Source organism: Babylonia areolata, chromosome 25 (assembly GCF_041734735.1).
Source record: "Babylonia areolata isolate BAREFJ2019XMU chromosome 25, ASM4173473v1, whole genome shotgun sequence".
NCBI classification, from domain to species: Eukaryota; Metazoa; Mollusca; class Gastropoda; order Neogastropoda; family Buccinidae; genus Babylonia; species Babylonia areolata.
The window spans coordinates 30,332,370-30,349,869 of NC_134900.1; the positions used below are offsets into that span (position 1 = coordinate 30,332,370).

The following is a 17,500-nucleotide window of genomic DNA, read 5'->3' on the forward strand; positions in this document are numbered from 1 at the left end:
GGGCACCTGTCAATGGGAATATTTATCATCAGGAAGGTGTTCCACCTCTAGTGAATGCCCATGACAGTTGTGCTTTCTTAGTGAACTGTCCAGCTAACATGCAGCAACAGCAGAACGGTGTTCCACCCAGACCAAGTGAACAACTTGGACAGCAGGCACCGGGAGAGAGAGTTGTGAGACGAGGTGATCCCGTGGAGAATTACGACAGTGTTGACAGCAATCATGCAGGCTGAGGAAACAGCTGGTGGATAGGGGTGGATCCTGTGAGTCACGATAACGGAACATATTAACTTCCCTTCCCCCCCCCTCCCCCCAGCCTCCCCCGCCCCCTCCGGCCCCCTCAACCTCCTCCCTGAAAAATAACCTGTTTAAATGAAATAATAATGACAATGCAGGTGGACGATCACACCTTTCATACAGGAAGCCTGTGGCGTTTGAAATTGAAGTTGTACGTACAATTATAGATATACATGCATTCAAATGTGACATACCATTCACAAACATTTAACAAGCAGGTGCACACACACACACACACACACACACACACACAGAGCCAGCTGAAGGTCAAGAAGCATGCCAGTCAATAAGATGGTAAGCAAAATTGTAGATGGATTCTGTACTGTGACAGTTTCTGAATGTCTGGTTAACATACCACAATACCAGTCATTCACAAGCTGTCACACAATACAGGACACCTCATCAGGCATAGTCGTGTCAGTATCTGTTACTTTCTGAAATAGTTTCAAGTTCTTTTCATGTGCCAGGATTCTATTTCTTTGTTAAATACATCGAGCAGGTCCAAAAGTTGATTGGTTTACTGATGCAAAAAGCTGAAATATATTTCCTAAAAATGTACTGATTCCTTGAGAAAAAGAAATGTTGTCAGTAAACAGACGTTAAAACTATTAATAATGAACATAATGATTAATAGTATTCTAATATCATCATCTTAGATGAACAGACTATGAATAAATGAAAATAAACAATAGATAGTACTTACATGGAACAGACTCCCCAAATGCCAAATCATCATTCATGTAACTATGATTATTAATGTGCATGCTGTATTGATACAATGATTTCCCCCATTGTTATATTTCACAGTGCTGGGTGAAAAAAAAAAGCATTGTCTTACTTACTCGATTACCCTCAGAAAATGAAATTTATTCAAATTCAAATTCATATGATGGGCTCTAGGCACTTAACATGAAGCAAGACATGTAAAATAGTACATTATACCATACAACAACACGTGAGGACACAGAAGAGTAAAACAAATAAAGGGATCACTTTGCCTAGAAGAGATGTGCAAGAAGAAACATTTTTCATGAAAAACTGTACACCAGAACGACTGTTGACTTGGGTGTAATGGAGCTTGTAAACCACGCATTCTGGTTAGAGCCGAACTTCACAGTTTCTATACGCTTATAGTTGACTTAATAAAGTTTTTGCGCCTTATACATATTATTAGTAGTAGTAGTAGTTCTTTTCATGTTTTTTTTTTTTTTTCTCCTCAAGGCCTGACTAAGCGTGTTGGGTTACGCTGCTGGTCAGATGTGGTGTAGTGTATATGGATTTGCCCAAACACAGTGGCGCCTCCTTGAGCTACTGAAACTGAAACTGAAACTGAGCAATACAGCTGTGGATGATTAAAATCTGTTTTGACTGTTATTATGTCAGTGAGCCAAAACAGCATTGTCTGTGGAATGTGATGACTGTGATGAGGTGGGTTTTTTTAAATTTCTGATCTTGGTGTTACCCCCGGCCTTGTTTTCATTGGTTTGCAAATGTAGTGAGTTGCTTTTCTATGCATCTACTTAGAAAAAAAAACTGTATTGTGCTCGCTTATACTGTGTGCTCCAACAACGCTAGCTAGGCTGACACATTCGTCATATAGCCAACACGCACACTGACTGACCTTTGTGATCTGGTGTTATTAGGGTTGTGCCATCTTTCCTTCCCCAGCCGGAAGCGAGAGTCAACCCCAATGCGAACCAACCAAGTTGGAATACAGTACAAAAACTAAAACCGAAACTGAAACAAACAAAAATTTAGCAAGACAATCACTTATCTTGTATGCTTCCTTTGTTTGCTTTCTCTATCAATTCATCCATTCATGTTTTTGTTTGTTTCCATGCTTAGTGGTTTGTTTTGTTAAGGAATGTGTTATATATATATATATATATATATATATATATATATACTCAGTTCTGAAAATACATTGTGTTGCTGATATATGTTTTTAGCTTTGAAATATGTCTTTAAAGAATACACAATGTAATTGATTGTAAAGATTTATCTGGAATTTAATGTTGACCAAGACCTGAAAAGGTGGCATTGTGATATTGTTGTTGTTGTTCTATGTACAAGAGATGGAGTATAGAATCTGTCTTTGCACTTAATCGGTATGAATTTTTGAAATATTTCTTAAATAGTTTCTTTATGGGGTTTGGTGTTGTTGCTGTTATTTGATCTTAGTGTGATGGGTTTTTGGTTTTTTTAAGACTGGAGGAATTTGAAGATTGGTGAAGTGACTAGCAATGTTCTCCAACTAGAAATCTTCTTCTTCTTTTCCGTTACACGACCATTATCGACTTGCCGATGACTCTGTCGTGGTTCATGCATGCTGGGTATTTTTGTGTCTCCATAAACCTACCGAACACTGACATAAGTTACAGGATCTTTAACATGCGTATTTGATCTTCTGCGTGCGTATACACACGAAGGGGGTTCAAGCACTAGCAGGTCTGCACATTATGTTGACCTGGGAGATCAGAAAAATCTCCGCCCTTTACCCACCAGGCGCCGTTACCCTGATTCGAACCGGTGACCCTCAGATTGAAAGTCCAATGCTTAAACCACTCGGCTATTGCGCCCGTCCAACTTGGATGGAAGAGCCTAGTATGCTTGTAACCCGCTGCTAACTGTGGGTTTACCTTCACAAGGGTGGAAAGAAAATCTCCATCGATATTTCACTTTTTAGTTTGTTGAAAATGGCCGACAGCATGGATCATGGGGCTGAAGGATTACATCTCATGTTGTTTGTGTGTGTGTGTGCAATGTTCGTTTACTTTTGTTTTTATCTTATTGCCAGTATATACAAGGTTCACAAAAAGTTAAGGACCACGATGGAATTTGCACAATTTTCTTTTTGGGGACATAGTGAAATGATGCTTTCTTGCAGTTTTTTTTTTATATAATTTTTTATAAATGTTTTTACGGTGAAAACTTACAGCTGTTGTTTATAAACCACTGAATAGCTGTAAATCTGTGGCTAAAACTTTGATTTTTTCAACATGTTTGTCAAGTTGTTCAAGGTGCAATTCTGCCAGAAAAAAATACCAGTTGTTTGCGTGTTCAATGAGATGATCAGTGGTGGACGATATACTGTCTGCATGATTTTTAAATCATCTCTTGATGTTTTTATTTATTTTTATTTTAACATTTTATGAAAACATACCAGCTTTTTATGAAGTGTGAAGTTTTGAAATAATCTGTTGGACAGTAGAGCTTCTCATTCCAACACTTGTCTGAGCAGAGTGGTGATAATTGGTGATAATTTTGTGAAATCTGTGTGAGCAGAGTGGTGATAATTGGTGATAATTTTGTGAAATCCGTGTGAGCAGAATGGTGTTGATTGGTGGTAAGTTTGTGAAATCTGTGTGAGCAGAATGGTGTTGATTGGTGATAAGTTTGTGAAATCTGTGTGAGCAGAGTGGTGATAATTGGTGATAATTTTGTGAAATCTGTGTGAGCAGAATGGTGGTGATTGGTGATACTTTTGTGAGATCTGTGTGAGCAGAATGGTGGTGATTGGTGATAATTTTGTGAGATCTGTGTGAGCAGAGTGGTGGTGATTGGTGATAATTTTGTGAAATCTGTGTGAGCAGAGTGGTGGTGATTGGTGATAATTTTGTGAGATCTGTGTGAGCAGAATAGTGGTGATTGGTGATAAGTTTGTGAAATCTGTGTGAGCAGAATAGTGGTGATTGGTGATAAGTTTGTGAAATCTGTGTGAGCAGAATAGTGGTGATAATTGGTGATAAGTTTGTGAAATCTGTGTGAGCAGAGTGGTGATAATTGGTGATAATTTTGTGAAATCTGTGTGAGCAGAATGGTGGTGATTGGTGATAATTTTGTGAAATCCGTGTGAGCAGAGTGGTGATAATTGGTGATAATTTTGTGAAATCCGTGTGAGCAGAATGGTGTTGATTGGTGATAAGTTTGTGAAATCACCCTCAAGTACTTTTTTTTTTTTCAACAGTCAGTTAACCTTTGGGTGGTGATGACTGGTGATAATGTTATTATTTTAGCCCTACAAGTACTTTAAAATATGTTTCATGGCATGTTAGTTGTTGAAAGTGATGATAATTGATGATAATGTTATGACGTACCCCTACAAATACTTTTTTTTTATGGCATGTTAGTTGTTGATAGTGAGGATTATTGATGATAATGTCATGAAGTAGCCCTACAAGTTGTTACGACCGGTGGTAATGTTATGATGTAGCCCTCAAGTATCTGTTTAAAATATTTTTTTCAGATGCAGGTTAATCATTGAGAATGGTGATAATGAGTCATGAAATTATATTTTGACTATCAAAGTACACATTGAAGTAGCTGCTCATTTTGACTCTCAGTTGTTCAAGATACGCTCAAAGATAAAACCTACATGCTGTAAACATTCCCCATCCCCACCCCCTGACCCCCACCCACCGATATTTCTAATGAAATAAAACTTGGTAAAGGGAACAAGAATCTCTCCAAAAAAAAAAAATTACAACAGATCTGGGAAAAGTTCTGGTTTTGCTTTCCTGTCAAGCAGCAGCTGAAACAGTGAATCGATGGATGACATCTTATATCAGTTCAAATGCTTGACCAGGAGTCCGTTGCATTACTTTGACAGAAGAGCCTAGTATGCTCGTAACCCGCTGCTAACTGTGTGTAGTATGGAACTGACCAGTGGCGTTGTTTGGTCAACGTAGGCATTTAGTCACGTGTAACTGTCAAAAAGTTAGAACCAAGCAATGCAGCTGGCACCAGATGTATGGCTTGAGAGTGTTGTGTATTTTTGGGGGGATCGCCCTGTGATTATTTATGTGAAACACGTACAAGATGACAGAGCCCCACTGTGTGCTGTCAGTGGCTTCGAACCTTGGTAAGTAGGTAGCCCCCCCATAGGGGATCCCATGGCTCTCTCAACAAAGACAGAGTCCCCCCCCCACCCCCTACCCCCTTCTGGAAATTCTGGTCTGGAAATTTCCACTTTGCTTCCGTCACTCTTTTTGATAAGAAAAGATAAGATAAGAATAACTTTATTATCTCCAACTGGAGAAATTTGGTCAGGTGCATTATCACAACATAGACAAGTAAACAACATGGGGACCATAACTGTAAAAGTCAACAACAGCTTTTACGAATATTACGAAGATACAAATGTAAAAAAATATCTTATACACCGTTTCATACATACATCCACACACTGCAGGTAATAACTAGTATTCTTAATGTAAAAACAGAAAGAATTAAGAAACATTATTTGAATATAATTATAAACATAGCCTACTATACTGCACATTGATTAAAATAGACAGATAAGATAAGAATAAAGATACGTTACGGAAAACCGCAACCAGATAATCAGCACACACCCGTACCCACCCACCCCCCACCCACCCCACACAGGCGGATTACTTGACTTGTTTTCGGCCTTTTTTTTTTCCTTTTGTTATCTTTTCTTATTGTAGTCTCTTCTTCTTGTCTTACTTTCTGCCTTGCTGGTCCATTTATTTGTTGTTGTTTTTTCACTAGAAAGTCTTGAATTTTTTTTCTGGACTCAATGATTGGGCATCCTTGTTGAACCCTGCACCTGAGCATTGCCAGGGTGTCGAAATTTGTTTCATTGAAAACGGTTTCCACGTTCCAAATGTGCATCAACAACAAGGAAAGGTAACTAAATTCTACAGTTTTCTGGCTGTATCCACACATGTCAGTATGGAGGACCCCCCTCACCCCCATCCCCCAGACAAATTCAGTTTATTTTCTGTGTTTTTCTGCATCAGTGTAACGGGGAAACCTGCTGAGGCTGTACACTCCCTAGGGTTGTATGGGTTAACTCTCTCCATATGAACGGCGAAAGAGACGACGTTAACAGCGTTTCACCCCAATCACCATCATCAAAATATTACAAGCGGAAGGCTCTTATACTGAAGACGTGAATGTTGACAAAGAATACCACAATTCTGACGACGGAAGCTAAAGGTTGGGTCATTCAGACACCCACTGGACATCCGAGGGGTCTGTGTAGAGGAGAAGAGAGGACTGGCCGTACTGAGTGAGTTAATGTGTTGCTGTTCCTTTTTTTGTTTTTGTTTTTCGCTCCAAAGACCTGTGAGGTGACTGTTGGCAATTTAGGGATTTGTATATCGGTTATTGTATACTGTTGTATTTGTCATGTATAATTATGTTTATGTTCAGATGGGTTTTTTTTAATCGTCTGTTGAAAAATTGATGGCATGATCAATGTCAGAGGAATGTCCTGCGTTTTTGTGACTGAATATGACTTTACTTTTGCCTAATTTTCTTTTCCATTTTTTTTTCTCAGGCCTGATTGGATAGATATTTTGCAGTTTTAAACCCTGATATGGCCCTGTGTGGTCAGCTGGGCAAAAATCAACTAAGATAGGTAAGTAAATTGTAGGAAAAGGGGCAACAGGACAGGCTGTATTATTACGGACTAAATATTGCCCAAATATCATTTGTTTCAGTGATATGACAGTTTTTGATATATAATTTTTTGACTGTTATTTGATGAAGCATTACCTGCTTGAAAGTGTGTCATCACAAGTCACTTGGAACATCGATATTTTTGACTTTTTTTACATTCAGTATCAGTTGTTTCTCTTGATAAATGAACAAATCCTCTTTTACGAAGCCTATTAACTCACTCTGGACGATGGAACGCTATAGAGTTCCTGACGCAAGGTAGCATTCTGGACGATGGAACGCTACAGCAGTTTCGACAATTAAGAATTTTTCCACATTTTCCTTACGGGGTACCATAACAATCTCAGCTACACCGGGCATTGTGAACATGTCAAGGATCGAATGGAAAGTTTCTTCATGAGATTCCGTAACAACACACTCCACAGCAAGCGAGCGAGTTCAGGACCCCGCACGACAAGATAATCTGTACACATATCGAAAATGGCGTTGCAGGTGATACCCTCCTTCGACCTGATTTCCCCCAACTCACCGCTCACCCCACCCCCCTCCCACCTTTTGAACGATAACATTCAAATGTGAAAATTGATACTTTAACTCACTCTGTACGGCCAGTCCTCTCTTCTCCTCTACACAGACTCCTCGGATGTCCAGTGGGTGTCTGAATGACCCAGCCTTTAGCTTCCGTCGTCAGAATTGTGGTATTCTTTGTCAACATTCACCTCTTCAGTGTAAGAGCCTTCCGCTTGCAATATTTTGATGATAGTAATTGGGGTGAAACGCTGTTAACGTCGTCTCTTTCGCCGTTCGTATGGAGAGAGTTAAACAAAATGTCTGCAACCACCTGAATGTGTGACGGGACATTGAACAAAACTCCACTCCACAGGTTGTGTCACAGCTGTGGTATGGCTGGCATCTTCTTCTTTCGGCAGTGCTTTTGTGTGCCAGTATGATGTGTAATTATCACTCCAACTCTGAGCCATTCAGTTGACTTTTGTGTATCACAGTTGATCTCAAGTGGGAACTGTGATCAGGTGGTCTTGCCATTATGCATTTTTATGTGAAAGGCACCGAAAACTACATTTTTGCTCAAAAAGATTTAACTTGTGAATTATGTTTTATACATCAGTTGTTGTTTTTTTAATGCAGCTTGTAATCTGCATGTGTGAGGAATATGCAACTCATTGTATAAAAAAAATCAGATTGGTGAATATATATATATTTTTTAATTTCTGTACCTTTTTCTGTGTGTTTTCATACAGCCTTATTGGTCAGACACTATAGCTGCGGTCATATGGTTTGAACGATGTTTTATTTGAAAATGTCACAATACAAATACAATGAATTCAAGAGGACTGCAAGAAAGTCTTATATCATGTCCTGTGGTAATGTACAGTTATATACATATGCTCTATCATAATGTACAGTTATATACATACGTCCTGTTGTAATGTACAGTTATATACATATACTCTATCATAATGTACAGTTATATACATATGTCCTGTCGTAATGTACAGTTATATACATATGTCCTGTCGTAATGTACAGTTATATACGTACGTCTTGTTGTAATGTACAGTTATTTGTGTTTGTATTTCATTTTATCACAACAGAGTTCTCTGTTGTGAAATTCGGGCTGCTCTCCCCAGGGAGAGCGTGTCACTACACTACAGCACCACCCATTTAAAAAAAAAAATTTCCTGCGTGTAGATTTGTTTGTTTTTCCTATATACATATTGCCAGTGGTCCCTTTTCTGTTGGCCAGTTAGGGGGAATTTTTATTTTATTTTATCTTGGTGTGAGAACCCCATGAAGGCTTGTTGAAACCAGTGACTGGGAAACCATGCAGCATTGCCTTTGGCTTTCAGAGAGTTTTTCCTGGTTATGGGCTGATGGCATGAGCACCTGTTAGCTCGCTATTAACTGAGCGCTTTATTCAGCGTGGAAATTGCATTGCTGTTATTTGATCATGTAGCTGGTTTACTTCGTTTTGTTTTGTTTTAGTTTCATCAACATTTTTTTATCTGTTCATTGAATATATCAGTTATTGTTGTTGTTTTTTTAGATGAGGAAGTGGTGCAGCTTGGATTCATAGAATGTGCTGTGGGAGCTTGTGCATTGTGTTCATATTTCTTCATGAATTGGTGTTGTTGTTTTTGTTTTTTATTGAATAAATCAAAATTTGGTTTGTCTTCTTGGGATGAAGTGCCTTTTATTTATTTTTTTTCTTAAATGTTGCCTTTTTGTCAGCAAACTTGTTAACCAATTTTTCTTACGGAGATGATGAATTATTATTGTAATAATTTCCTATTGGTTGTTTTGCATGGTTGACTTTCTGATGCCTTAACCCCTTCATTGCTGACTGTATGGAATGAGATCAGTGTAGCATGACAATTAACAGTAGTTGTGGTTTTTTTCCATCACTCAGTGACAGCTTTATCATCTTAAGTTGGTGATTTTTTTTTTTGTTGTATATTTTCATGAGCTTTTGACACAGTCAAACTCCAGTTTGATGAGTTTGATGTATTTGAATTAATGAGTTTGACATAATCAGAATTCCAGTTTGATTCATTTGGCAGCATAAAATACTACATTGTAAGCGTGGGGTGATTATTTGGGCTTGGCAAGTATGAATGAAGGCTGAATGATGATTTTGGCATATTGATTTATGTAAGCTTACACAGTTGGTGCCAGCATGCAAAGTGAGAGCTGTATGATCAATGGTTTCTCCACTCCAGTGGGAATTCGTTTACAACTTAAGTCTTTAGTGAAGGACTGTGACTCTCAAACTAGGATGCAAGATTGCACTGGCTTTTAAGTGCTGCAGCCTTGGGAGCTTTTAGGTTGGACCATACCAGCCTTGACTGTCCTAAAACTAGAGAGAGTGGGGATGTAACTTGGGCAAGACACTCTCCACAACAATCAACTTCTAGCCCAGACAGCTGGGACAGAAGTTGCCTCCTCTGCTGTTCTGTTGGTCATAGTCGAACATGACTGACAATGATGCAGATGCAGAATTACAAACCTTTGACTCATTTCACCTCTAGGAGACTTCCTTACCACCCTGGTGCACAGTCTCAGTGGAAATGCTTGGGAGTCTATACCCTTCCCTGATGAACGGCAGACTAAAAAAAAACTTGTTCAAAGCTACCACCTATGCATGTGTGTGTGTGTGTGTGTGTGTGAACGTGTGTCTGCATGTTTTACATTTATTTGCTTATTTATCATCTTTGTGTGTGTGTTTGTGTGTGTGTGTGTGTGTGTGTGTGTGCGTGCCTAGAGTTGACTTAGCAGTAGTAGTAGTATTTTTATGTATTTATCTATTATTTTATTTATTTATTTTATTTTTATGATTTTTTAAAATAAATTTGTTTATTTTTATTTATTATTATTATTTACTTTTTTTGTTCTTTTTTACTTTATTTATTTTATGTTATCTCATTTTCTTTTTTCCTTTTTTTTCTCAAGGCCTGACAAAACGCGTTGGGGTACGCTGCTGGTCAGGCATCTGCTTGGAAGATGTGGTGTAGCGTATATGGATTTGACTGAATGCAGTGACGCCTCCTTGAGCTACTGATACTGATACCACCTCAGTCTGCAATGAGGATCAGTAAACAGTTTCAAAGATATGAACATTCATTTGGGTTCTTCTTCTTCTTCTGCGTTCGTGGGCTGTATCTCCCACGTTCACTCGTATGCACATGAGTGGGCTTTTATGTGTATGACCGTTTTTACCCCGCCATGTAGGCAGCCATACTCCATTTTCGGGGGTGTGCATGCTGGGTATGTTCTTGTTTCCATAACCCACCGAACGCTGACATGGATTACAGGATCTTTAACGTGCGTATTTGATCTTCTGCTTGCATATACACACGAAGGGGGTTCAGGCACTAGCAGGTCTGCACATATGTTGACATGGGAGATCGTAAAAATCTCCACCCTTTACCCACCAGGTGCCATCACCGTGATTCGAACCCGGGACCCTCAGATTGACAGTCCAACGCTTTAACCACTCGGCTATTGCACCCGTCCATTCATTTGGGTTGTTGGATTCCAGTCTCACCCCTTTCTTCCATGTTTGACTGGGAAAAATCAAACTGAGTAATCTAGTTATTGGATGAAACGAAAAACTGGGGTCCTGTATTCACATGCACTTGGCACACTTGGAAATAGAACCCATGACAATGTAAGTGTTGTCCTCTGGTAAAATGGTGTGGAAGAAATCCACTCTGATTGGTACCCAATAATATATGCATGCCTGACAAGGGCATTGGGCTGCTGGTCAGTCATCTGCCAAGCTGATGTGGTATGGTGAATATGGATTATTCTGAACATTGTGACGCCTCCCCTGAGAAACTGAAACTCTCTGTCTGCAGTCTCATTTGCATGTAGTCACTGACAGCAACATTGCCATTAACCCATCTTTTGAATTCTCTCATTACTTACTCTTGAGTATGAGAGGTGATCTTATTGAGAAATACAAAATATGTAATATGTAATAAGTTGTTAGTAAGGGGCCTAGTAAGTGGTGTCCGAAGTATGTTAAATCAGAACAGACACCACTGAGCACCACTGAAGTGACTCAGCAGCAGTGCAGGGTCTCCTCTAGTGTGTGGCCTCTAGGAGACCTACCATAGATAGTTCCCTGCGGAATGCCGATGCTGGGAGTGTGACAGACGAACCCAGGGGTGGCTGTGTGTGGGGGACTCGGAATGAGTGGCGTGGGAGCAATGCCACTGAAACGGATGGTGCAGATGACGGGGCAGCAAAAAAAAAAAAAAAAAAAAAGTTGTTTGTTTTGAGGTTCTGAGTAACCCTTTTTACCATCTATATATGAAAAAAATTAGGAATTGAGACATAAAAAGTACATATTTAGCATTTCAGTTCTAACAATAATTTTTACAATTGTTTGGACAAAAAAACAACAACTGAATTGTACACAAACAATTCCTATCTGAGTACTCTGCAGAGTACATTAACATATGTCTGTAAAACATGGTTCACTAAAGCAAGCCCCAAGAACACACACACACAAAAGTGCTGTCACAGCTCTTACAGGCTCCATCTTCCTGCTTTTTGTGGTGGTGTGCCCAGCATGTGCAACACTGCTTCCAAACGTACGAATGAGAGGCAAGGCCTTCAAGACTCGCGTGTTGGGGAGAAAAAAGACACTGAAAAGCAGATCGTAAGACACCCTCAAAAATGTGACCTTGACCTTTAACCTCCGTTCTGGCCAAAACAAATCACTGTACCGTGTTTAATGGAAATTGGATGGAAAACCCAAGTTCTGCCATATGCTTCTACGATTTTCTGATGTGTGATCTTGACCTTCAGTTTGACCATGTGTATTTTCATGGGTTGTTTGCTCGCAGCTCACCACGACCAATCGTTTTACGAAATGAGACAAAGTTTGTCCACAAACAATTCCAAGTTTTGGTTAAAGATACAGCCTGGTCCCCGTGGCAGTTTGCGTCAGTCAACTGGATTTTGCAACGTACCTATCAAGATCACGATCATGTCTCTGACTTGCTTTTTCTCACTGGCAAAATAATGACATTGACGGTCAACCTCTCGTTGTGCATGCCACTGACATCATCGTCGCCCCTTCATCGCCAATGACCTAAGAGGTCTCATTCATATCCAACCATCCCATTAAGTTTGGCTCCCGCATGCCACTTGTAATAGTTCAGTGAAAAGTTCACCGCGGACATCGGGACAGTACATAGACTCACTGAATATTGTTTACATACGATGTGAAAAACAACAACATAAGTCGTAGTGCTGGAACAATTAAGCTTATCCATACAAAGAACGACTCGCGTGATGGAAGAGGGTGGGAATGCTGAGCACTATGTATATTATTGTGACTGCAACTAGATGAAAACTTGCACTGAAAATTGCAACCCCTGCGGGTTGAACGACTATGTGTAGATACAGTATGGACCTATTTTACTTTCATGTCTGCATGACTAGTTTTATCCTGGTAGATCTGACGTCACTCGCTCACATCACTTGCACGTGCGGACATCGGACGTGCTGGCCGAACGAAACTTAAGTTGATAAAACAGGAAAAGGTATTGCTGTTGTTCATTGTTTAACAATATTAACAGTAACTCAAGATTCAAAAAACCTGGCCTTACCTGGCAAACAACAGCAAGCCTACTGATGTGTTTAATACAAGCAAAATAAAACTAGACAAGTAAAGTCCGTTTGTGCATTGAGGTTCTTTCGGGATTCGAAACTAAGGCCAACTTGGCATTTTATATTTCACGAAGCTGAACTGGCCCGGCAGTGGAATTGAAAACGTGAAACCAAAAAGGTGCAGCGCTGAGAAATGAATCATAGACACCGTCGATAGACCGACGATGGTGTGTAGTGTGCAAAAGACCTGAAAATTAAGTTGCTGAAAAAACATGGTTTTGTGTTTGTGGACTGGTGAGAGAGCGGTGGATGACAACATGTGCATCAGTTTTTCAGATTTTAAAGGTAAGGTGTGTTGTAGATCTAGTTAATCCCTCTGACGTCGCAACACTGTCTGTCTGTTTTGTGACTAGAATGGTTCATTTTGTGCATGCCTTCAGTTTTCTTTTCTCTTCGTTACTCTGCTTCTCACTGGTTTTGCTCCGTACCCCTCCCCGCCTCCCACACTTTCTGTCGTTCTGCGTGTATGTCCGGGCTGAGAACAAGTATTTTACTTTTTATCAGGTGTAGCCTTTGGCAGTTCATTTATCAGCACTCCTCTGTGTGTGTGTGCCAGTGTGTGTGTGTGTGTGTGTGTGTGAATATATGACTTAAGGTGTATGTCAGTTTTACATATGTGAAAGCAGGGTGTGCGTTTTCAGGGGTTGGATTGGGTGAGTGCATGCGGAGTGATTTCACAGCCTGGGTCAGATCAACATACTGTCTTTCTCACAAATTAAGAATAAAAAATACACCAATGGAATCAAGGATCAGTTCATTCTTTCTTAAAGCAAAACTAGTGCACATGCACTTCTTATCATTATGACCCCAGTTAATCAGAATGACAAAATCAGAAAAAGGATAAAAAAAAGAAAATAAATGATAAGTACCCCTTGTTCAGAGACAGCCAACAAGGTCGCCAGGCAGTCATTGCAACCCAGAGCATTAGGTCTCCTATTATTTAGTAGTAACTTTAATAACATGGGTTAAACAGACAAACATACAAAGGCCCTGATCTTGAAAGAACACTAGCCTCTGACAGATGCTTCCTTTACTAACTAGGTGTAAGTTTCCAAATAATTATTTAAAACTTTCCATGTACATCTATATTATATATTTTGCTATTTTTAACAGATGGTAACAGTCCACAAAAGTGAACTAAAATACTTTTTGGACTGGTTACACATCCCCCCCCCGAGAAAATGTTTCACAATTTCTCGGTTTTGAAATATTGAACAATACTTTAATGTAACAAGTCAAAAGAAACATTTAACCTTATAGCTATAAGGAGAAGTTACAGTTAATCACCTTCACCTTCACCTCTCCCGTAGTCTGGGTTCAGACCGTTGGGGCACCGCTGCTGACCTGGCCACCACCCCTCTCCACTCTTCACGGTTTTCTGATTTCCTCAGGGCGTCACCGAGCGTCAAGCCTGTCCACCCCCGGATGTTGTCTTCCCATCTCTTCTTCTGCCGTCCTCTCCTTCTGCCTCCTTGTACGGTGCCTTGCAGGAACGTTTTGGCAAGACCAGATGATCGGGAGATGTGTCCATACCACCTAAGTTTGCGTTTTTTCACTATGGACAGAAGGTCTTCGTAGGGTCCAATACTTTGCTTGATTCTGTTCTTCACTTCCGTGTTAGTGATGTGGTCTCTGTAGGAGATGCCAAGTAGTCTACGAAAGCATCTCATCTCGACAGCTTGGATTCTTCTCTCGATGTCCGCAGTCAGGGTCCAAGTCTCGCAGGCGTAGAGCAATATTGATATAACCAGGGAACGCATCAGTCTGATTTTTGAGCTGAGAGCGATGTTTTTGTTGTTCCAGATGGTGTTCAGCTTGTTGAGTGCCATTGTTGTTTGGGCAATTCTCGAGAGTACTTCTGGTTTAGATCCTTCATCTGACACGATTGCTCCCAGATATTTGAAGCTGTGGACTGTTTTAAGCTTTTCGTCGTTGACTTTGATGTCAATGCTGATGCCGTTGGTGTTGTTAGTCATCAGTTTGGTTTTCTCCGCACTGATTTGCATTCCATACGATGTGGAGGCTTTGTCTAGATGTTTGACCAGGCTTGCCAGTTCTTCTTCTTTTCCAGCCAGTCCATCAATGTCGTCGGCAAAACGTAGGTTTGTGATTGTTCTGCCGCCTATGCTGACTGTTCCTACATGCTCTTCCAGTGGAAGAACAGTTAATACATAATACATAAAAACATACTTAGCATACATAATACATAGAGGTTGGTGCAAGAGGGTTTGTGGGCGCATCTGCCTGCAGCCTCATGAAACAACTGTCGATTTCTGGCAGAGAGAGGACATGGGCTCTCAAGGCAATGGCAGAAGCAGCAGAAAAGATTGGTTGCGGCCCGGCCCCCTTAGAGTGTAAGAAGTTAAGGGCCGAAACGCTTGACTGAGAGGGGCTTCTTCTCTGAAGACCTTGTACTGTCCAGCTCTCCCTATAGTTTCTTATCACTAAGGTGGGGGTGTTGGGTACTTTCTTTCATGCTGTCCCTCTGTGGTTGCTAATGGACTTCCTGAAAGAAGTGAGCTTTTTTTCTTTTTTAAGTCAGATTTGAATGTTTTAAACCATGGAAAGTTTTCAAACCTTTTGAGTGAAAAGCTTGAAGCAGTGATTTGTTTTTATTGTACTTTTGTACCCTTGACTTGAAGTTGTTGCTAACTTGGTGATAGCCTTGAGATGGCCTTAATGGTCGGAGAGGCTCTAAGCACCATAATTTGAAATTGATTTTTGATTGACCATTTAACATGTTTTGTGGTTCTCTTTAAATGATTTTAAGAACTGATGGATAAACAAATCAGCCTTGAAATGGCCTCATTGCAGTCGGCTGGGCTATAAACAAAAAGGATCTTATTCAGAAAGATTTAAAAAAAGTTATTGTTGAGAATGTCACAGAAAGAATACAAAAGCAGTTCCAGAACTATACACATAAGTAACCAGTGAAATGAAAATAACATCAATAATTGGCACTGTTTGAATGTGCCAATTTTCTCGGTTGTCAAGGCTTGTGGTATGTTGTCAGGCTGCAGTATGTCTGACCCATGTACTTCTTGGCACAGAGTGCAAGTGAGGACATACATCAGGTCCTCTGACTGGCAATCAAAGTACGCTCTGACCGCAACTTCCCGGTGGGACCGATGATGGTGGTGGAGGTCATCAACGAAGAGCAGGTTTTTCACCCCTTCTGGCCACAAGGACTGGTTCCAGAGGGGAGTGATGGGGTCTAATTTTATGGACAGTAGCCTGCACCAGATGGTATCTGTGGTTGGTGCAGAGATGCCAACTGTTATGATTTAGCTTTATTTTGTTATTCTCGATCACAGTTTGTTCTGACGTTACGCCAAAGTCAAAATTGTTCCAACAAGTTCATTTTCGACTGCATGGCATGGTCACATGCTTTCCTGTCCTAACATTACCCATTACCCACATGCTCTAAACCTATTGATCATGAGGCCAGGGCATTCACTACTAGCCTTGGTCTCATGTGATGATACACAGCTGATCCCGTGATTGTTTATATTGAAACAGCATTGAGTGGATCAGTCAGCTTAATCCTTTGCCTGAACAAGAGAGAACATGGCTAAATCAAGTTGCATATCAGTGTCTGTGCCTGATGGATTAAGCTATGGTGTGCAAGGAAGGAAGAAGCGGCTCGAAACAGAGAAAGCCATGGATTCTGATCGTGAGAAACAAGACGAACAGAGATCAGAGAAGCGTCACAGTGCTACAGATGTGTCAGCTGTTCAGAAGCAGCGGCGGGAAAAGATGTTTCGCCAAATATCTGAATGTTGCTAATAAATTCAAAATGTTCCTACCAAATTTCCTGATCGTTCCAACAAACACTTGACAGCGGTTGGCATCTGTTGGTGTCTTGTTTGAAGACAGTGAAGGGTGGGTTGGGAAATACCTCTATCAAGCGTGAGTGTGTTGAGCTGAAGCAGGTGGAAGTTGCTGACCAGCAGTTTTTACAACATCAGCATTTCCTCGAGTTTGCAGGCAATGGCATCCATTTGAAGCCATTTTTTGACTGAGGAGGTAAACAGAATTCTGTTTACACTTACAGTAAGAGGTAGACTAAAAGAATCTTGGTAAAAGTCGACTTGCATGAGATAAAAGAGGCAACGTGTTGAGCCATAGGCTCTTCTTCTGGCATATGTTTCTTTATCATGATGTGAAATCAAAATGATGTCAATAGGCGAGATGTCATCATCAGGTTTATGAATTGCATGTCCCATCTCTGCCTAGAAGACCACTGCCGTCACTCTTTGGTGTTGTGTCCAGCTGGGGCAAAGGTATCAAGGCAAGCAATGACGGTGGACTCTGTAAAAAGGCCAGTACAGGCCTGTGGATTAGTTCTGCCAGACAGCAGTAATCCTTGCATGGGCAAAACTGTGAAGGGGGCTGTTGAAATGGGTGCCCACTGGGTCACTGTAGTCAAGGTGTATGGAGCGCAGATGTACAGTGAAGCGCTCGTTCAGGCTGCGGTATATTTCTTCAGTGTACTTTTTGGCACAAAGGGTGCAAGTAAGGACATACACCAGGTTCTCTGACTGGCAGTCAAAGTGTGCCCTGACAAGGAATA

The 17,500-nt window shown here is 40.5% G+C and overlaps 1 protein-coding gene across 1 annotated transcript in view; it reads left to right on the plus strand.

The window, feature by feature from the left end:
- The window catches only part of LOC143299744 (uncharacterized), a 34,108-nt gene extending 27,966 nt beyond the window's left edge, over window positions 1-6,142 (plus strand). The window contains exon 11 of the mRNA XM_076613127.1: window positions 1-6,142. This exon is cut by the window's left edge and continues 1,848 nt beyond it. Within this exon, the coding sequence (XP_076469242.1) occupies window positions 1-233 (233 nt within the window). The 3' untranslated portion in view covers window positions 234-6,142.
- Window positions 6,143-17,500: the final 11,358 nt, after the last annotated feature.